General features: G+C 32.2%; 1 protein-coding gene across 3 annotated transcripts in view; it reads left to right on the top strand.

The window, feature by feature from the left end:
- The window catches only part of Tc2n (tandem C2 domains, nuclear), a 44,430-nt gene that overhangs the window by 9,562 nt on the left and 11,380 nt on the right, over positions 1–23,488 (top strand). For all 3 annotated transcript variants that reach the window (XM_037210785.1, XM_037210786.1, XM_028888291.2), the window contains 8 exons: positions 477–584; positions 3,475–3,705; positions 11,370–11,537; positions 12,449–12,540; positions 13,802–13,877; positions 15,160–15,260; positions 16,861–16,977; positions 19,128–19,319. In XM_037210785.1, the coding sequence (XP_037066680.1) occupies positions 518–584; positions 3,475–3,705; positions 11,370–11,537; positions 12,449–12,540; positions 13,802–13,877; positions 15,160–15,260; positions 16,861–16,977; positions 19,128–19,319 (1,044 nt within the window). In that variant the 5' untranslated portion in view covers positions 477–517. The remainder of the gene's footprint in view (positions 1–476; positions 585–3,474; positions 3,706–11,369; positions 11,538–12,448; positions 12,541–13,801; positions 13,878–15,159; positions 15,261–16,860; positions 16,978–19,127; positions 19,320–23,488) is intronic.

Genomic DNA, 23,488 nt, shown 5'->3' with positions numbered 1-23,488 from the left:
AATGATACCATATTTAAGAGATATTTTTCTGTTAGTTTAATTCTAAGGATTAAGGTAACTTACAATGTTTATAGTGATTTGCTTATTAGGCCACAATTATAAAGGATTTTGGATTATCAAAATAATTGATCTAGAGAATGAAATTTTTCTGTCATACTTTTTATGGCATTCATATTTTCTTTCAAGTTTTGCTTGGACATAAACCTAGATATATCAGATATAAGAGAATATTGGTAAGGGCATTTTTCTTTCTTAAATTTTAACATTGAAATTGTTCATTTAATAATTTTAAGTATGCTGTTCTGATAAGTTATAAAGATCCTAGATTGTATAAAATCATACAGAAGAGTAAAAATTTATCTTCCTCTTAAATATTTTTCTTCAGAGCCCTCATGCATTAGAAAGACAGATAGTATGACTTGTTTAGTGATAGTGACATTAACAATGAAATCTTATGCTTTCTCTTTTACTATCAGGTTGATATTGGAAGTTTTCTGGTTATTAGAAATTGAATGTAATGGCAGCAGAATTTATAAAGAGTTGCTGTAGAGGATGTTTCTATGGTGAAACAGAAAAGCACAAGTGTGAGTATTATTTTGATATTGGTAAGCACTTACTTAGTACCTTCTTTGTGGCATTTAATAATATTTGAGTAAATTAGAAATGTTTTCTGACTTTGATGGAAAGGCCAAAAGGGAAGGCATACTAGGTTGTTACTTCAGAACTCCTAGGGATCCTGAAGTATAGTGGAGAGATTAATTCAAATCATGAAACATCCCTGGACATCACTATAAAGAAGGTAGCATTTGCTGTGGGAGCCTGAATAGGATTTGGCAAGCTGTGGGAAGAAGGGAGTATAAAAATCTAAGAGTTTGACATAGATAGGTGAATGGAATAAGATAGTCAAGGTGAGGAGAGAAGTGTGCTTGGGAAACAATAAACTCTGATAAGTGTTTGGGTGCAAATAAAGACACTTCCACTTTATGTTCAGTACATTACAAATATCTTGTGGATGAATGATCACTGTGCTGGCTAGTTTTATGTTAACTTGACACAAGCTAGAGTCATTTGGGAAGAGGGAACCTCAATTGAGAAATTCCCCCCACCAGATTTTCCTGTAGACAATACTGTAATGCATTTTCTTGATTGATTATTTATGTGTTTGTGTGGGGCAGCTCACTGTGGGTGGTACTGGTGGTCCTGGGTGCTGTAAGCCAGTGAGCAACACTCCTCCATGGCTTCTGCTTTAGTTCTTGCCTTGAGTTTCCTGGATGATGGACTACAAGCTGTAACCCTTTCCTCCCTAAATTGATTTTGGTTATGATGTTTTATCACAGCAGTAGAAACCCATATAAGACAGTCACTGAAGAAGAAACTTATAACTTTATCAGGATCTTCATTTAGGAAAGATTCCTATACGAGCTATTTCCTTTTATGTTATATGGTTTCTTATCTCTTCAGGGTTAAGATTATAACTTTACTTTTCTCTGGTTCTTTTATTTCTTGTAGGGTAGAGCTTCTTAGTATATATTTGGATATGAAGTTTTATTAGTCTATTTTTTTATGCCAATAACACAGTACTATAACACGAATTGCTTAACAGTCTTAATAAAAAAAAAAACCTGGAGCCAGATATTGGGGTGAAGTTGAAAGATCAGAGGAATAGAACAAGCCAGCCACAAGTTCTTACCTCTAGGAAATCCTCAGCCCAAGAGCGTGAGTTCCTGTTTCCTCATGCCTTATATACCTTCCTATGTCCTGCCATATTACTTCCTGAGATTAAAGGCTTGTGTCCTTCCCAAGCAAAGGCATTAGATCTCAAGTGCTGGGATTAAAGGTGTGTGCTAACATGCCTGGATCCATTCCCATTGTGGCCTTGAACTCACAGAGATCCAGATGGATCTCTGCCTCCAGTAATAGGATTAAGGGTATGTGCCACCACTGCCTGACCTCTATGTCTAATTTAGTGGCTGGCTTTGTCCTCTGATCCCCAGGCAAGCTTTATTGGGATACACATAATAATCTGCTTATTACATACTGGATAAGAGGTTTATTTTGGTCCACAACTCTGAAGGTCAGAGGTGATGATGGTTTTCTTGCTGGTAGTATCCTGAGCCAGTACAGAGTATCACTTAATAGAAAAGCAGGGAATGAACATGTGTAACTTGATTTCTCTGTGTCTCATACAAAGCCACCAGATTCAACCGTGGATTCTCTACCCTCCCAAAGGAACTGAATCCCAAAAGCCCCTTATCTAAACACATGATTTGGTTTAAGTTTCCATAAATAGTTTTACTTTCCTTACAATGTGGACTATGGGTTAATACCCTTACAGTAGGGATTAACTGTCAGCACATGGGGGATCACTTAAACCATATCTATAGCAGAAAGTTTCTGTTTTTACATTAAAAATGTAGTAATGTACATTTTACATTATTCTACAGATAATACTAACTATACATAAAGATCAACTATCCTTTTCCACCCTATCTTAGGTTATACAGCTATGAATATACTATTTTAGAAATAAATAAAATGATGTATAGATGCTCAGGCAGGGGGAACTGCTAATATGATAAATATTTAGTCAGTATGCATTTTATTTTGTGATTTGTTGGAGAGTTTTGTAGACTTGAAGACTTTTGCTGCCTTCTCAGAATTGACTTACATATTTGAGACTCCAGTTTACCCATAGCATTAACAACATAAATTGCTTTGTTATAGCATTTTAAAATGACTCAGTTTTTATTTGAAGACATAGTTAATTAAACTGTGAAATAAACTTGCTTTCCATCAATGAGCTCTTATGGGAATGACTCTTAAAAACTGCTTTTCCCATTCTAATAGGATAAATGTTAATTGATCAAATTTGATCAACATATTAATTGATCAAATCTTAGTCCACCAAGATTAATGTAGAGTGCAGAAGAGCTTGTTACAACTCAAGAGTAGCTTGTATTGGAATCGTTTTTTTTTTTTTAAATTTATTTATTATGTATACAATGAGTGTTTGGTCTGCAGGCCAGAAGAGGGCACCAGATCTCCTGTAGATGGTTATGAGCCACCATGTGGTTGCTGGGAATTGAACTCAGGACCTCTGGAAGAAGAGTCACTGCTCTTAACCTCTGAGCCATCTCTCCAGCCCGTATTGGAATGTTTTTAAAAAACTATTTTAAAAGGCCAGGCATGGTGTCACACACCATTAGCCCTCACATTCAAGAGGCATAAGCAAGTGACAGAAGCCAGCAGATCTCTGTGAATTCCAGGAAAGTGTGGTGTACATAGCAAGTTCCAGGTCAGCTAGGGATACCTAGTAAGACCTTGTCTCAAAACAAAATAACAAAATATAATGAAAATAAAAAATAAAATAAAGATATTTAAAAAGTACTAATAATTCTGGGTTTAGATTGTTACATGTAATCTATATACATAATTGTGACTGACTTCTGATCTTTTTCTTCCTTTTGAATGCAGTTTCTGTGGAAAGGGACTTTAAAGCATCAGTCTCAAATAGCCCAAACACCATCTGTACACCTCCATTAACTTCTGTTTCAGTAAAGCCCCAAATTGGCTGTAGTGAGGATTATTTGCTTTCCAAATTACCATGCGATGGCAAAGAAGTACCATTTGTGGTGCCCAGGTTTAAATTATCTTATATTCAGCCTAGAACACAAGGAACTCCATCACACCTGGATGAACTAGAAGGTAATCAATAAAATAATCATGATTTAAAAGTCAGCATGAACCATTTAAATGCTATTAATGGTGTTATTTTCTTTTTTCATATCTTTTAAACAAAATTTATACAAATATTTATATTTTGAGTTTTATAAGTTCTTTTCTGTAGAATGGCTTAATGAACAGTATTTTTGAAATGTCCTGTTGTAGAAACTGATCACAGTATAGCATGGCACATTTATATATAGTTATAGTTTGGTTTAAAAATAGTATCTTTTTTTAATATGTGTATGTGTTTATGTCTGTGTATACCACATGTTTTTTTTTCTTTTTTTTTTTTTTTAATGCCCGTGGAGGCTAGAAAAGAGTATTGGATCTTCTAGAACTAGAGTTACAAGTGGTTGTGAGCTGCCTAGTGTGGGTGCTGGACACTGAACTTGAGTCCTCTGGAAGAACAACAAATACTTTTAACTGTTGAGCCATATCTCCAGCTCCTCCAATTTGACTTAAAAATATATATGAACCTAGAAAAAAAAAGTAAAAGAATTTAATCAGTAAACAATGAAACAGAAACAGTTTTACTTACTGTTTTCTAAAATTTGGTACAATAAGACACAGGGAACAAGCAATCTGCCTGCTCTCCCGCTTCCTGGCTGTCTGTCTTTTCTCCTTCTTCCCCACTCTGCTTTTCTCCTCCTCCTCCCCTTACTCCCTCTTTCCTCCTTATACTTCCCAGACTGAATAGGTACATGAATAAGGTAGATTCATTGGCTGAAATTTGGCTCATGTTGTAGAGGTTAATTAGTAAGGATAAAAATGAAACAACACATAACTCTTATTTTAAAAAATAATTTGTATGGGTCCTTTGAAATACTATCAGTCATAGTGGCTTTCCCCTAAGAAAATTTATTAGAAATATTTCAAGCATATTAAGGAATTGAAAGAACATAACAGTAATACCTCTATGCCTAACACTTAAATTGTCCCATTAGCACTTTATTATATATTTTTATCATTAATCTATATAACTCCACCCTTCTATTCAATATTAATACTCTTTTTTGGCAGGGAATGGACAAACATTTAAGAATAAATTGAAGCCATCAGCATACTCCTTCTAAATACTTATACATATCATTTACTGAAGTTTAGTGATCTATTTAGAACTTTATTTTAACATGTCTTAGATACAATGTACATTCTTAAGGTATTTTTGAATTTTGTGCATATTTGCTGAGTTTCAAATATGTTATTTGTTGAATATTGACAAATACATATAATATAGTTCAAACCCATGTCAAGAAGTATAATACTTGTCCACATATTTTTCTGTTTTGTCTTCTTTCTCCTTTGGGATTCTGATTATACATAGTTTGACTTTTTGATATTGTTCTGTGGGTCTCTGAGACTATTATTTTTTTTTTTTTCAGTTTTAGAATAAATGGCCCATTTTCAAGTTCATAGTCTCTCTCATTTGTCATTCTCATTCTGCTCCTAAGTCTCTTTTCTGAATATTTTAGACATTATGTATTAGAATTTGTACTTGGTTCTTTTTTGCATATTTCATTTCTCACTTGTGATTTACCATTATATTATTGTGAACATATTTTATGTCTTTTAGCTAGTTATAGTTGTGTATCTGTGTTAATTTCAATATCTAGATCATCCATTTAGATTTAGGTTCTGTTTGTTGCCCCTTTTCCCTTGAAAATGGATCACATGTTTCAGTTACTTTGTATGTGGACTAATTTTAGTTTATATTATGGATATTTAATGATATTGTGGAATCTCTAGATTTGCTTATATTGATTTGACAAGTCCTTTTTCCCTTTTCAACCCCTTCCTGTCTCCCTCCAGAGTTGTAGCATAGTTGAACTTGGACTTGCCTTAGGTGTCATTCCTAGATTTTTGGTTCAAAAATAGTTGATCAAACTATCAAAATTTAGAATTTCTTCTTCCCAGGATTCTAACCTTTCTTTTTTTAACATTCCCTTGTTGTCTGGAAGACTGCTCTCTAGTTTATCTGCCTGTTGCTCTTTGAGTTTTGTGTATTCTGCATAGTGTTGGCTTTGGCTTACACTGAAGCCAAAATTAGTCATCTGAAACAGATAACTCAGTTTGTGTGTTACACACTTCTTTATACTGCATTACTTTTAGGAATTTTACCTGTTTGGTTGGGTTTCATTTTATAATTTATTGCTGTCTGTAGGACATACTGGATTTGTTTGAATGGAAGTGATTTTTTTTTCCCTTAAGGAAGAATAATGAACCCAGTGCATGGCCCTACCATTTTACTTTGCACATATCAAATGTTTCTCAAAAAATAGTTTTAAAAACATGTGACTCACAGAGTAATCAATCAGTTGATGGATTACCCCCTCATTTATTTACTAATGTATGTGTGTATTTGGGTGCACATGCAGAAGTCAGAAGACAACTTGTAGGCGTCAGTTCTCTCTTTCTACCAAAAGGCTTGGGGGAAAGTACCTTTCTTTCTTGTCAGGATTCTCTTTCTCTTTTCATTCATGTATGTTAAAATTATTGAAATTAAACTGTTGTATTAGTTAGGGTTTCTATTGCTGCAGTGAAACACCATGACAAAAAAGCAAGTTAGGGAGGAAAGGATTTATTTGGCTTATAATTTCAGATCTCTGTTCATTGATGAAGAAAGACAGGACAGTAACTCAAACAGGGCTAGAACCTGAAGGCAGGAGCTGATGCAGAGGCCTTGGAGGGGAGCTACTTATTGGCTTACTTCCTATGATGATTTTCTCAGCCTGCTTTCTTATAGAAGCCAGGACCACCAGCCCAGGGATGACACCACCTACAATGGGCTGGACTCTCCCACATCAACAGCTAATTAAGAAAATGCCCTACAGCTGAATCTTATGGAGGCATTTTCTCAGTTGAGTTTCTCTCCTTTCAGATGACTAGCTTGTGTCAAGTTTACATAAGTCTAGCCAGCACAACCATACTTTCAGGCTTATAATCATATATATATTATAATCATATATACATCATATACACACACATATATATGTGTATATATATGATATATAGTAACCATGTTTTAATATTAATTGATTTTAATGGATCTATAGTATCTCATCATATGAATGTACCATACTTGATTTAAAATATATTTCTAGGCATATGAGGTATTAGTTACTTTTCTGTTGCTGTGATAAATACTATGACAAAAAGGAGGAAGAGTTTATATTGGCTTTAGAGTAAGAGTGAAAATGAATCATAATGGTAGGGGAAACATGGCAGCAAGTGAACAGAGCAGGAAGCTGGCTGATGACATTTTAATCACATACAGGAAGCAGAAAGAATGATCACAAAGTGGGGCACAAACCCTCAAATCTCTCTCCTGGTGACAATGGTAACATACTTCTCCAACAAAGCAGTAGCTCTTAAAGGTTCCATAACCTCCCAACCAGTGCTACCAGTTGGGGACCAATAGTCCAAATACATGAGTGAATGGGGACATTTTTTCATTCAAACCACAACAGAATGCTTTAGTATTGTTTTCATAGTTAAAAAAGTAAGAAATATATAGCAATAGATGACAGGTTTTCTTTTGTTCTTCTAATGTATTTACCAGAAAACAGATTGAATTTTGAATTACATAGATAAAAATTGCTTAATTCTTAAATTATAGGCTCATTGAGGACATTGGAAACCACATATATATATATATACATATATATACATCTATCCATTTATCCATACATATATATGAAAATTGCTTAATTAAATGCAAGAAAGTCTTTTTGGAACCCAATTGTAGAAGTCAAATATATGTATATTTGTGTGTATGTATGATTGATGAAACGAGATGGAGGAGGCATATTGGAAACAAACAGACCACTATCAATAATAACTAAAACTTTTTTAAGTACTAGAAATTTGTTTTGTCCCATCATTTACCAGCTAATGGGTCTGATTGCAGCTGTCCCTTTCTAGGTCCTTACTTCACTGACAGCAGATTTTATTATTAAATTTTGAAAAAAAAATCAATGCCTACCTACATATCCACTAAAGATGATAGACATTTTGGTTTAAAATTTTTTAACTGTGGTTTTTAAGAGGGGTAAGCTATCATGTAGCATTATATTTCATTTTATAGCACTGTGGTTTAGTAAACTGAGCGAAATTCCAGATGAACCTTAGATATCATTGTATACTGTCTGAAGGAAAAATTTAAATTCCCTAGTGCTTTACTTAATATAAAAAAGATGAAATGAGGATACTCCTACATTTTAGAGATAACTTATAAAAATAAGGAACCATCTTTTGTGGTACTGAGGATCTTTAGTAATAATAATGATAACAAATTTATATATTGTATTATATACAAATATACTTTATTTATATATAATATAATACATACATACATTTTGTATATGAATATATTTATATTTTATGTTATAATAATGAAATAATGCCCTTAGGTTTGTTGCTACTCTTGTTGCCATAAACTAAAACTTCTAGTAACATTTTGTTTATGTGCTAAATGATTTAATTGTTAGTTTATAAGGTATATAAATAATGGCTCTAAGACATCACAACTCTTCAGAATCTCCTTGCCTCCGTACTGTTATTGATCATGCAGTATTTGAACCAGAGTGAAGATAAAATTTCACCTCATATCTCATTTTATTTTTCTTTTTTGAACTCAGTGTAAGTAAATTGTTGTATCATTTAGCTTAATTCAGAAAATACACAATTCATTTTGTGGGTTCAATTTTAAGTAGGACAAAGTAGGACAGAGAATCAAAGATGATAATAATTTAAACTTTTAAATAATTTTTTGTGTGTGTTGTGTGTATAAACTATGTGTGAGTGCATATTTGTGTGTGTGTGTGTGTGTGTGTGTGTGTATACCTGTGCACATGCTTGTGGAGGTCAGAGGTTGACATTGGTTGTCTTCTAATGCTTTCCATCCTATTTTTGAGACATTGTCTCTCCCTGAGAGCTCTCCCAAGAGCTCACCAATTTGCTGCATTGGCTGGCCAATGGGCTCTGGGAATTCTCCGTTATCCATCTTTGGATCTTACACTCTTTCTACCTCCATTGTGTAAATGTACCACATTATCTTTATCCATTCTTCTGTTGATGAACATCTAAGCTGGCTTTGCCCAATTTCTGGTTATTATGAATAGAGCAACAATGAACATGGTTGAGGAAGTAGGATGAAGCATCCTTTGGGTATATGCCCCAATGTGGTATAGATAAATCTTGAGGTAGATCAATTCCCATCTTTCTGAGGAACTGCCACACTGATTTCCATATTGCCAGTAGAAGTTCACACTCCCACCAGCAATGGATGAGTGTTCCCCATACTCCATATCCTCACCAGCATGAACTGTCATTTGTTTTATTTATCTTGGCCATTTTGATTGGAGTAAGATGAAATCTCAAAGTAATTTTGATTTGTATTTTTCTGATGACTAAAGATGTTGAGTACTTCTTTAAGTGCTACTCAGCTATTTAACTTTCCTCCTTTGAGAATTCTCTGTTTAGATAGGTACTTCATTTCTTAACTGGGTTATTTGTTTTCTTGATGTCCATTTTTTGAGTTCTTTATGTATTTTGGATATTAGCCCTCTATCAGATGTGTAGTTAGTAAAAAAGAAAAAAAAAATCTCTTCCCATTCTGTAGCCTGCTGCTTTGTCTGAATGATAGTATCCTTTGCTGTACAGAAGCTTTTTAGTTTCTTTAAGTCCCATTATTAATGGTTGTTCTTAGCATCTGTGCTATCAGTGTTTTGTTCAGAAAGTCTTTTCTTGTTCTGGTCTTTATTTAAATGAAATGACCTAGTCAGTATTCTTTTGTTTATGTATTTTTATTCTACATCATGCTTATGAGATTTCATTCAAGTAGCTAGTAATTTTAGTGTTTTCATATCCAAATATAAGTATGCCTTATTATCTATTATTTGTTCTATATTACATAATATATCATTATTTATATATATATATATATATATGTATATAAAATACCACTGTAAAGTGCTTCTTGTGGCAAATATATATTAATTTTCCTTATTTTACTTTTGGTGGGCATTGGAGGGTTTTTTATTGTAATTTTTGGCTACTAAGGATAACAATAGTTGTGAACCCTCTTGTATATGTGTCTTACACATATATAGCAATTTCAGCTCTATATATGTTTTGGAATGATATTTTTGGGTCATAGAGTATAAGTATCTTCAGCTTTAGTAGAAATTACCAAACTCTTTCACAATGATTGTATAGATGTACATTACCACCAGCAGAATACAACTGTTTATATTGTTTGATTTTCTTGCCAACACGTTATTGTCACTCTTTTTATCTTTAACCATTTTGCTTACGTGTGTATCTTTCTAGACTTTAAAATCATGTTTCTTTTATGATTTAAGACTTACAGCCTTCCTTCTAAGTGCCTGTTTAAGTTGTAAACCAATTTGTGTAGAGGCTTATCTGTTCCCTTCTTGACTTTTAGAGGCTTCTCACATAATAGGCCAATTATATTTGATTACATGTATCTTCTCCCACTCTGGGTTTCCTGTATACTTTCTTAAGTAGCCTTTTGACAAAAGTCTTTTAAAATTTAGTATAGTTAAATACTTTTATGATTAATGTTCTGTGTTTGAAACCTTTCTTACAAATAACTTAACTATAGAAGGTTTATTTGTATTTGATGTTTAGTTTAGATCTGTGACCTACATATAATTTAAAAAAATAATTAAGATTAAATTCTTTCCCCCCATGTCAGTATTCAACTAACACTGTAGTGAAAAGATCATCTTTTTTTTCCACTGCTATGTGAGGTCATACTGTTTATATATTAAATATCCATAAAATAATCTCTCTCTCAGGGTCTTGTATTCTGTTGCATTAATCTGCTTTTCTATCATTATACCAAAATTAAATTCTTTATACCCAGTACAAAAATAAGTTTTAATTTTTGTTTTTCTTCTTGTTCCTTTGTGTATTAAAAGTTAATTTTTAGTTATATGTATGTGTTTATGTGTCTCTGTGTTTGCCATGGGTAAAAGTTTGGGTGCCTGAGGAATCCAGAAGAGGAAGTCAGATCCCCTGGAGCTGGTGTTACAGGTGGTTGTGAGCTGCCTGACATGGGTGCTGGGTTCTGAGTCCTCTGGGAAAGCAGCAAGTGCTTTTAGCAGCTGAGCTATCTCTCAAGTCCCTTGCTTTTAATTCTTAAAGGTTATGCTAAAAGTATTCTTGGTTCTTAGTATTTCTATAAATATTTTCTATTAATTTTGTTGTTGTTGATTTCCAACTTAATTGTACTGTGGTCAAAAATGCTTTGACTATCCTTTCAAATAAAAGATCTGTTTAGTGTATCTTATTGCACGTGGTCAATTTTTTAAATGTTGTCTTCTTTAAAAAATGTATCTAAAAATCATTTAAAAGAAGTTATATATTTAAGTAGAAACATAAGATGAATTTCAGGCCATGAACTACAGAATATCTATAGGGCAAAGAAAAATACTGAAAATTTGCCAGTCTGTCTTAAGAGCAGGATTCTTGGTCCATTCCTTATATAAATCATGCTATTACAATTCTATAAATGTGTGCTGGTTAAGGAATATATTTTAGTATCATTTGTGATGAAGTATTTTTAACCCATTCCTTCAGTGTATCAGCTGTTGGCTCATAGAAACACTTGCTTTCAGGATCTGCCAGAGCATCTTTTGGAGATCAAAAGGCAGAACTTTGCAATTCATTCTACCATGGACCCAGCTATGATGTGTATAATCCGTGCTATATGTATCAGCACCTTTCACCTGATTTAAGTAGGCGCTTTCCTCCTCATTTTGAAACAACAAAAAAGTATGGATCTGGTAAGAAAAAATTTTTGTGCTTTTCCTCTGGGCTTATCTTTAAGAGATTTAGAAATTAAATCAAAGGCCCTAGCAGAAATAGTTATTATGAGCAGTTTTAAAATAAGAGCAAAGCAAACTTCACAAATGTGTGATATGACTTCTCTTTGGTGTTATTGGTATAAAATTTACATATATTTTGTTATATTTTAATAAATTTTACAACAGATATTTATAATATTTTATTTTTCTTTTCCAATCAGCTAAATGAATTGAAGAACTCATGATTGGAGGTAGACACAAATAATAGAAAATAACTAGAATTTTTTAGTTTGATATTTTAGACTCTATCAATTATATAAACTACCATATGTATCTCAGATTCATAAATTTTTTAGATTTTTAGGTTTTACAGGTCTATATGCATGCATATAACAGCATCAATGAAAACAAAATATTTTCCAGGGCTGCTCTCTACTTAGCACTGTTAGAATACATACTTAGTGTGCAGTATTGTTTTTTAAAAAGATCTTACGGTTTGGGGGGGGGAACTAGAAATATAAGAGCACATGGAATTCAGGATTGAAATGTTATAATGTTATATGTGCTCATTAAATAGTAGTTGAATTACATTTAACAAAGAGTACTTACATTGTATTAAATTATTTTTTCTGGACGAAGGACTGGGAAATATAAGCAAAAAGGTGCTTAAAATTTGATGTGGATATGAGAATATATTATTTGATTGATAGACTTCTGTTTTAAAGATTAAAATAATTGAACTTTTAAAGATTTTTATCAGAATTTCTGTTTATATAAATTTGTATATAATATACATGATGAATTCCTATAGAGATTTGACTTATGACAATTAGGTAGAATGTCACTATGTCAATCTTATTACTGAAAAAAATACTTTTATCCCTTTTTAGTTTGTGATTTAAGGACCAGTAAACTTCCTGGTTCCCCTGGGCTAAGCAAATCTATGTTTGATCTTACAACATCACCTCAACGATTCATCCAGGTATATAATGTTATATAATATAATTACATAAATTTCATTATATATGAACTTTTCAAATAAAAACATCAGAACTGTATGAATTACATTAGGAATCACATGTATTTCTGTGACTATGTGTGTTACAATACCTGAGGAGTAAATACTTGACGCTTCCTATTTTCATTATTTTAGGAAAATCTCAGTGATTAATAAAAATAATTATATTTGCTTCATTTTGTATAATTTTATATCTCTCAATTGGTATGAGCTTGAAGTTCCTGAGGCAATTGAGATTTGTAATCATATAGTTAAAAGTACTTCTTTGCTTATTGAACATAATTGGGCAGTTACTAAAATTAGTATTCTATTGAGGTATAAGACTTTAATTTTTCAATTATGCTAATATAGCAAGCATCCTTTGATAGTTTAAAATGTTTCATTCTTTGTTTAGCTGAGTTCTATTTGAAATTAGGGAATAAGCCAGAAATGGTGTCTCATGTTTGTAATCCCACTAGAGGGCTGAGGCAGGAGGATCATTTAAGAATATGAGGCTAGCCTAGGCCACATAGTAAAACCATGTCCGTAAGCACCAATAAATAAGTAAAAAAGAGAGACAGCGATATAAATAAGCAAAATTTAAAGACAAATTATGTGTCTTTCTGTAAATGAGAGGGAAAGCACCTTGATCATCTTTGTATATATACTTATAGACTTTGCTTTATGTTGGTGGAGAAGGTATGCCTTGTAAAATGGGCATGTATTCTAAATTAGCCTTAATAACGCTATCATTAATTTTAAATACTTAATGCTTTACAACAGCAGTCATTTAACATACATCTGAGTTGTTTGATGATTTTGTTAGATAAAACTGTCAAAGCTTCACTCCCTAGAATTTTAATTCAGTAGTCCTGTGATGGGTTCTGAATTTTTATTTGTATGAAGTTTGCATGATACAGATGCTCCTGGTCTAGAGGGACTATGCTTTGATAATCACGTTTTACACTTTTATAGGTTACTGGACATGTCTAGTAATGTATGCAATATGAAAATTAAGACTAAACCAAAACTACTAAAGGCTTTTCCAGTGTTACCTACTAAGGCATTTTTTTGATGCATGTTAGTTTCCTCTCCTACAAAAGTGGGACTTTCTGACTGATAACATTGATAAAGTGATTAACATGGAGTTTGATATCAAGGTATTTATTGGGGCATAAATATGAAAGTTTTTAAAGTTTGATATGCAGTTTCTGACTGAAGCATGTTATTGTTGTTGTTGTTGCAGAGACATGACTCATTGTCCAGTGTGCCTAGTAGTTCTTCTTCAAGGAAAAATTCTCAGGGCAGCAACAGAAGTCTGGGTAAGGAATGCAGTATCCTATTTATATTGTTCATCAGGTTATTACTATTCAGTAATAGTTTGACAGTGTTATAATTGGATAAAGGAAAAAAATGTCCTATTCATTTTATATGTTGGTTATTGAACCTATGTTGACAGTATTATCACAAACTCAGATCAGATAGACCATGGCTCAGTGTTCAGGCAAGAAAGAATATTTTTTTTTTTTTTTTTTTTTTTTTGGTTTTTCGAGACAGGGTTTCTCTGTGTAGCTTTGCGCCTTTCCTGGAGCTCACTTGGTAGCCCAGGCTGGCCTCGAACTCACAGAGATCCGCCTGGCTCTGCCTCCCGAGTGCTGGGATTAAAGGCGTGCGCCACCAACGCCCGGCTTGAAAGAATATTTTTTAAAGTAAGCTGTTACATACTTTTTATTTGTTTTATATATTGGCGTTTGTTTGTTTGTTTGTTTGTTTAGACAGGGTTTCTCTGTATAGCCTTGGCTGTCCTGTAGACCAGACTGGCTTCCAACTCACAGAGATCTGCTATCCTCTGCCTCCCGAGTGCTGGGATTAAAGGTATGCACCACCACCACACAGTTTATTTTGTGTTTTAAAGTATATAGATTAAGGAACTTTCAGAAGCACATAGACCTTATAAGTGTGGTTTACAAAGGCTTGCAGTTTTAACTCAATTCCTCACATTGCAATTTTTTTAAATTCCTAAACTATAAGCATTCTTAGTATATTTAATGTCTAGAACTTTACTAAAAAACATAAAAGTGTGATTTTTGTCCTATTACATTGGACACTTAAAAAATAAATATATCAGGTTTTTTGTTTTTTTTTTTTTGTTTTTGTTTTTTGGTTTTTCGAGACAGGGTTTCTCTGTGTAGCTTTTCGCCTTTCCTGGAGCTCACTTGGTAGCCCAGGCTTGCCTCGAACTCACAGAGATCCGCCTGCCTCTGCCTCCTGGGTGCTGGGATTAAAGGCGTGCGCCACCAATGCCCGGCAAATATATCAGTTTTTGCCAGGTATGGTGGCACATTCCATTAATCCCAGTGCTTTAGAGGCAGAGGCAGGCATATTTCTGTGAGTTCAAGGCCAGCCTGGTCTACATAATGAGTTCCAGAATAGGCAGAGCTACATAGTAAAATCTTGTCTCAAAAATTCAATATATATTCAATATATATATATATATATATAATATATGTATATATATATCTTTTAAAACTGGTTTATATCAAAGCTTAACTGGGTTAAAAAGATTGCATGGAATTTTTATTTTTTTTGTCTTTTATAATTCAGATACAATTACCCTATCAGGAGATGAAAGAGACTTGGGGAGATTGAATGTGAAACTGTTTTATAATTCTTCAGCAGAGCAGATCTGGATCACAGTTTTACAGGTAAATTAGTGTAGTTAATACTGATTTTTATTATTAAATTCAATATTTATAACCTACAAGTATCTAGTATTGCTTCCTCCTGGAGAAGGAGTCAGTAACTATCTTCCTAATTTAGGATTCTATTGTATTTTGCAGAGTAGGCTGTTTAATAAAGCTCTTAACACTGAAAGTGCTAGAAGAAAACAGGGAAAGCTTCAAGATACAGGCATAGGTAAAAACTGTTTGATTAGGACTCTAATAGTACAGGAAATAACTCCAAGGATTAACAAGTGGAATTTCATAAAATTTAAAAGTTTCTGAACAGCAAAAGAAACTATCAGCAGAGTGAATGGACAGCCTATAGAATGGTTCAGTTTTTGCCAGTTGTACTTTAGACAAGGAGTTAATATCTTTAATATATAAGGAACTGAACACATTAGACACCCAAACCCTCAAACTGCCAATCAATAAGTGAACTAAAGAACTGACAGATAGCCCTTGAAAGAAGGAGTACAAAAGGATAATATATTCTTAAGTAATGTTCAGTATCCTCAGCCATCAGGGAAATGGCTATCATCAAAAGCAAATGAGAACAAATACTGATGGTGAGGATGTTGAGGAAAAGGAACCCTTTGTGGGAGTGTAAACTGGTGTAACCACCATGTAAATCATTGTGGAGAGGTCTCAGAAAACAGACAGACAAACAAAAAATAAAATTACCATAAGACTCAAGTCCAAGGCTTATACTGAAGGAATATATAAATCTTACTATAGATATACTTGTTCATTCATGTTTATTGCTTTTCTATTCACAGTAGCAAGGAAATTAAATCAACCTAGATGTCTGTCAGCATATGAATTGATTATAAAAACATGGTACATATACATAATGGATTTTATTTAACCATATTAATGAAATTGTGAAAATTTCAGGGAAAAGGGTACATCTGGAAATTAACAAGTGAGATAAACAAGACTCAGAAGACAAATAGTACATGTTCTCTTTCATATTTGGTCCTTGATTTTAAGTTTTATATTTGTACTTATATGGACATAAGTTGGGAAATTAGAAAGAGGACCATAAAGAGGGCTGTTTATGACTTCTGTTTTCATTAATTGTTATGGAAAAGAGATTTTAAGGAAAGGGGTTAGGGATGATAATGGGATACATGTTACTTAAAAGCTAGAAGAGGACTGTTAGGTACAAATGAGAAGCATGGCAGGGAGAGGAGTAGAGGAAGAGTAATAACTAAAACAAGATATATATGAAAATGTCATGAAGGAAACTTAATGGAACTCTAGAATAATGTCAAAATATTAATATGGCTGAAACATGAAATCTTAGTGTTCTAAAATTTATTTAAAAATTTAATAAAAAATCATTAACTCAGTAGGGCATGGTGGTACACATCTTTAATCCCAGCACTCTGGAAGCAGAGGCAGGTGGATCTTTGAGGCCAGCCTGATCTACATAGTGAGTCCCAAAACCAGGGCTATGTAGATAGGCTATGTAGATATTCTCAAAAAAGTTATTAACTCAATAAATATAACATAAATATTTGTATTGTCAGAGTCCTTTGTAAAAACATAAATTATGCTTTTAATTTATTTTTGTTTTTAGTGCAGAGATATAATTTGGCCCTCTAGTTGTGGAGATACTCCCACAATTTCTATAAAAGGAATTTTAACTTTGTCCAAACCAGTGCATTTCAAATCTTCAGCAAAAGAAGGTTCCAATGTAAGTGGCTCTGTGTGTTTGCATTTTTTTCATTTTTCTCATATTTATCTCTTTTATTTATGTAAAATGTGGGAATAATAAAGTGTTTTGTTTTGGAGAAGCTAAAATGATATACCCTTGCTTTTAAAACATAATTTTAAATCCTAAGTATTTGCTATTTCATTGTCCAGTATCAAGATGAATTTAAAAAGAAAACTGTAATTACTAGAATATGTAGAAGATTAATAATAAGTAAGAAACTTCTTTACTTTTCTTGCTCTCAACACTCTTTGGCTTTGAAAAGTATTTTCAGAATTGCAGTTAATCTTATTCCCAAAATCTTCCAATTGTTGTAACTAGAAGGTTTATTATCTTGAGTTTTGTTTTATAGATTGTTTTCACATTAATTTAAATACATGCCCATTGTTGTCTTTTGGTATAATATGATGATATGATATGGTCATATGGAAATGAAAAGATCTTTTAAAATTCTTCATGTTTAATTGTGTATGTGTTGCTTTGTGCACATAAGTGCAGTGCACATTGAGGCCAGAAGATTGCATCTCCTGGAGCCTGGGGTGTTAAGTGGCTATAAGCCACTTTATGTGGGTGCTGAGACTTGAACTCAGGTCCACTGTTAGAACAATATGCATCTCTAAGCCATCTTTCCAGCCTTGAAAAGATAGCTTTTTAAAAGAATGTGTCATCTTAAAATAATAGAATTAAGAAAATTCATTTTAATTATTAATAATAAAATACATATTGATATTTTTACGTAATATGATTAGGAAGTATTTTATTGAAATTTTTTTCACACAATGTATTCTTATCATGCTTTTCACCTTCCTCAACTTTTCCTAAAACCTCTGAACCTACCCAATTCTATACAGGAAATATTTTTTAATTACTCTAAAACAGTGATTTATAATATGTGCGCTGCAACTCCTTAGGGTTGCATATCGGATATCCTGAACATCAGATATTTACATTACAACTCATGACAGTAGCAAAATTACAGTTATGAACTAGCAAAAAATTTTATGGTTGCAGGGGTCACCACAGCATGAGGACCTGTATTAAAGGGTTGCAGCATTGGGAAGGTTGAGAACCACTGCTTTTAGAAAATTATTTTGCCAACATATGTCAAAACCTTAAAATATTTATGGTTATTAACATGGCTATTTTACTTCAAATCTGTTTCAGGAAAATAATATAAAATGCAAACAAAACATACATAAAATGTTGGTAATTTTGTACATAGTAGAAAAATTGAAAAAAAAAAACCTAAATGTCTCTATGGAGAAATGATGCATTCAAGGATGAACATTTTCTGAATTAAACAATTTTACTTTATGATTTTCAAATAAAAGTAAGTTAACTTAGCAAAAGTTAAAAAAAACTTTCATCAATCTTTAATTTTCAAAATTTATTTTCACACATCAAGTGGTTTGGGAGATCCTTATTATGGAAAATATGAAGTGTACCAGCACACTTGCACTGTGTAAGACTGTTAAATAGTTTATGTGTAATATTTTATTGGTATAGTTCTGTAGCTAGATAATTTAAAAGAAGAAGCTCAGTGATTGGGAGGCCAAAAGGAACATAATTCTGTCTGATGAGATATTATTATAATATGAATTAAATAAAGTTTGGAGATAATATCCATCATATTTGTTAGTTGACTAGATAACCTTGATTTTTTAAAAAAGCTACACTAAAGATGTAAAGTATATATCACAGAACAATCTAGTGTTCGGTCTCTTTTAAAGAGAGACTTAAAGTCTCTTTATGTGAACAGTTTAAATTCTGGATGCTTAGTAAACTTGTATATGAAATTCTCGAACTGTTCTCATTAACTTTTGAAAAATTGTGATGAATAGGAAGACAGATGTATTAGAAAACCAAGGATGGGAAAACAGCCTAATTTTTAAAAAGGGAAAGCCATGTTCTAGTGGGGTTGTTGTTAACATTGATCTTAATTCTTAAGTAATTATAAGGATAATTTGTGAAGCTAAGGAAAATAGTAAAACAAGACACATCCATTTGCATTTTTTTAATGAAAATATACTTGTAAAACACATTCTCAATATCTTTCTTAGGTATAAAGCTTATTTTATAATGGCATATCAACCTTTTTAGCATTTATATTTATTGTTTTCTTGTTTTTTAAGGCTATTGAATTTATGGAAACTTTTGTATTTGCTATTAAACTACAAAATCTACAAACTGTGAGGCTTGTATTTAAGATTCAAACCCAGACTCCCAGGAAGAAAACCATTGGAGAATGTTCTCTGTCACTCAGAACTCTCAGTACACAGGAAATGGATTACTCTTTGGAAATAATACCACCTTCAAAAATTTCTGTAAGTGATAATAGTATCCAATACTAAACATATTTCACACTTAAAATGGTTTAGTGAATGATTTTTATTTGTTGGAGGTTAATTTGAACAGTATAATAAGTTAAAAGACCATGAAAGCTCTCAAGAAGGAATATCATTTTAAAATAATATTTTAGAAATAATTTATAAAACATTAACATAACCATTTTCTTTCTTTATTTTCTCCAAAATAACATCATGTTATTCTTTTCTAGTATGTTTTTCACTAATGTTTCATACTGTAGGAGTAACAACCCCAAAGGCAATAATCATGAAGTATGAATAACTTTAAATAATTTCATTTTTAAAAACTTTTAGTAGCTGAGGACTCAGAAAAAATAAGTATAAATCATAAAATCCATATGGAATCTGAGATTAATATAAAGTAGAATTAAGAAAATGGTTTTAACTATAGGTAAGCTGTATATCTGTTCACAAATTGGCTAGAATGGAATTTGGGCCCCCTCACCTCTGTTATTAGTGATGGAGTCCAGGACCTTATACATGTTCTGCTGTTGAGCTACAACCTACCCCCATCACAGAATGAAAATTTGTTTTTATTCTAATACATTTTTCCTTTTACATAAAAACTTTTTTGTAGTCAAATTTCTAAACAGTCTTATTAAATAAGAAACACAGAGCCAAATACAGAGATCAGAGAACTAGCAAAGAGTCATGACTACCTTATCTTACCACCTTGCTTCCTTCCCCAGAGAGAGCTTCTTCCGGTGTAACCTGTGTTTTTATTGCCTTTCTGTTCTGCTTTCTCATTGGCTCTAGGCCCAGCCACATGACTTCCTCATCATTGCCCATCTATACAGACCTCCAGGTCTCTGTGGTTGGTAATAGGATTAAAGGCTCATGACACCATGCTTGGCTGTGTCCTTGACCACACAGAGACCCTGCCTGCCAGTGGTTGGATTAAGGGCGTGTGCTACCACGCCCTTCCGGACTTCTGCTTATGGCTTGCTAGGTGACCTCAGATCTCCAGGCAAACTTTATTTATTGACATACAAATAAATCACATTTCAGCACAATTAAAATATCACCACACTTTTTTATATTCATTTATTTTGGGGAATAGGATGTATTCTATGGCATGTGTATGGAGGTCAGAGGACAACTTGTAGGAAATGGTTCTCTTCATTATGTAGGTCCTGTGGATCAAACTCTGATTGTCAAGCTAGGTAACAACCACCTTCAGACTGAGCCATCTCTTTGTACCAAGAATTGAAGTTTTTAAATTTATTATTATTTTTTTGTTGATATTACTTCATAGAAAAAGTGCTTGGTTGATTTTGAGACCTGATATTTACTTCTCTTAACGAGCCCAACACTGTCATTAAAGTACTTAGAAATTTCTAATGATTTAACTGTATAGTTTCTCTGTGGGGATAACATTTATAGAAATTAGTCTTACTCTTTATAAGAACAAATCTCGTATGATTTTAAATTTATGTAGGATTTATATTTTACTTCTCTAAAAATATGACGATGACTTGAAGTACTAACTAAAAGAGCCCTAGCTATGCATTGGTATCATTTGGTACTTTAAAAGCATGTCTACACCTAAACCAATAAAATTAAATTTTCTTGAGGGTTATGACAGAGACATTTGTAGTCTTCAATAGCTTTCCCAATAGTGAGTCTAATGTATTGCCTGGCTTAAGAACCACCAAATTGGAAGGGAGAAACTAAGAGATTAAAATATTAAAAAACAAAAAATTACTAAAGTGGTATGAAGAATTAAAATTTCTTTCTCATTGTTTCTTGACTATATTTTCAATCTCAGATGCCAGTGTGTGTTTATAACATTTGCTACATTTTAAAACTTATTTAAGTTACTTTTTTTTTGCTGTTAAAACACAGTAATATGACAGCAGTTTGTCATTCTTTTATAAAAGCTTAGTAGATAGTAATATGCAGTCATATTTTACAGAAGATACAAATGTCAAACGCATATTTCATATATTAAATGCTAAAGATAGTACTAGTATGTCAGAAGATAATTTAGTGAAGGAAACTGAGAAATTACTTTCTTTGAAAAATTTGAAGGAATGGTTACAGCTATATTCTTATCTTTTAAAAATAAACTTTATATAAAAATTCAAATAAAAACATTACATATTGAAATTAAACTAAGTCTTTATATCAATGAGCTTTTATACAGTTAAAGTAGCTATTATGAAGCTGTGGAGGTACTCATTAGATTTTGCACTTTTACTATTGAATATGTTTTAAGCACTAAATAAAAAAATCAAATGACAGAATTAGAACTAGAAAAACAACTATTGTTATTCATAACTCATGTCTATTACCTGTAGTCAGTCCTTACCTGTTCATCACCTAATATTTAGCTTTTCTTGTTCTCTTATCTACATGTTATACTGTACCCCCTTATGTATATGTTTACTTATTTTATTGGCCAGGTTCTGCATATGAGGAAACTATGTAATTATTTTCTTTCTGAGATTGTTGATCTTATTTAATATTATACATTATAAGCCTACACATTTTCCTGCAAATTTTATAATTACATTTTTCTTTAGAGCTGAATGATGTTCCATTTTCTACATATATAAAATTTTCATACATTCATCTATTGGTAGACAACTAAGTTGATTCCATTTTTGTGATTTATTATATTTATTGCCTTGTACATGTTGAACCATCTCTGCTTCTCTGGGATAATGCCAACTTGGTTATGATAGATAATCTTTTTGAGGTATGTCTATATTCAGTTTACAAATAAATTACTGAGGATTTTTTAATTCATGTTCATCAAGGATATTGGACTCTCATTTTCTTTTGTTGTGTTTTTGCCTGGTTTTTGAAAAATTTAAGAAGGATTGGGTGTAGATCTTCATTGAAAGTCTGATAGAATTCTGCTATGAATCTATCTGGGACTTTTTTTTTTAAGTTGGAAGGCTTTTTATTACTATTTGAAGCTTCTCATTTGTTATAGGTTTGTTTAGGGTGTTGATTTCTTCTTGGTTTAATTGTGGTTTGGATGAATCAAGAAATTCATCCATTTCTTTTAGATTTTTACATCTTAATGAATAAAGTTTTGTTTTAAAGTATTCCTTCATAATATTCTGAATTTCTCTATTGTCTGTTGTGATAGTTCCCTGTTTATTTCTGATTCTGCTAACTTAGGTCATCACTCTCTCTTTTGGTTAGTTGATCAATGGTGTGTCAATTTTGTTTACTTTCAAAATGAACCAGCCCTAAGATTCATTGATTCTTTGTATTGTTTTCTTTGTTTCTATTTCATGAATTTCTGCTTTGATTTTTATTATTTCTTGCCATCTACTGAATTTAGGTTTGATTTGTTCTTGTTTCTCCAGATTTTTGACTTGCATCATTAAGTCATTAATTTTTGTTCTTTTTGATTTTTTAAATATAGGTACTTAGAGCTGTAAATTTCCTTTGTAGAACTACTTGAAATGTATCCTAGAGGTTTTGTATAGTGTTTTTTATTTTCATTTAGTTCTTTCTTTTTTTCTTGATTTTTTTCTTTGAACCATTTATTTTCAGTAATGAGTTGCATAATCTCCATGAATTTATGTATTTATTAGAGATTTGCTGTTAATTATAAATTTTTTTACATTGTAGTCATAAAGAATACATGGAGTCATCACCATCTTTCTGATTTTCTAAGGATTTGTTTTGTATTTTTTCTTGATGGACTTCTTGACCTTGATCATTAATAATATTACATATTTATTTTAGAGCTCAAGTTTCTGTGCTCAATAATGTAGATGAGACAGAATTTACCTGAAGAAATAACTGACCATTACAGAGATTTATGTCTCACTTGTTGCTAAAGTACAAAACTTTCATACCATGCTTATGAGCATGTGCTCATGTTATCTCTGGAAATAGTGGAAATAGTGAAACTTGCTTGAGTTCATGGAACTAGCAGTTGGAGAATAGGATTTGTTTTCAGAGCCAGCTCTTTGGTTTCTACCATGTATTTATTACTTTCCCTTCACACAAAAATATTCTCAAACATCACCAGATCATGTTTTCTCTAGTATTCTTTTACTTTTTCAGTTTTAACAATTCTAGGAAGCTAATAAAGTTTTCTTTAAAAAAGTGATACACTATTTAGAAGCAGAGATCTTCCATAGTTTTGTGCTCATTAAATA

This window comes from Peromyscus leucopus, chromosome 14 (assembly GCF_004664715.2).
Source record: "Peromyscus leucopus breed LL Stock chromosome 14, UCI_PerLeu_2.1, whole genome shotgun sequence".
Taxonomy (NCBI): domain Eukaryota; kingdom Metazoa; phylum Chordata; class Mammalia; order Rodentia; family Cricetidae; genus Peromyscus; species Peromyscus leucopus.
Note: the sequence above shows the minus strand (reverse complement) of the source record. Positions and strands in the feature narration are given on the sequence as shown.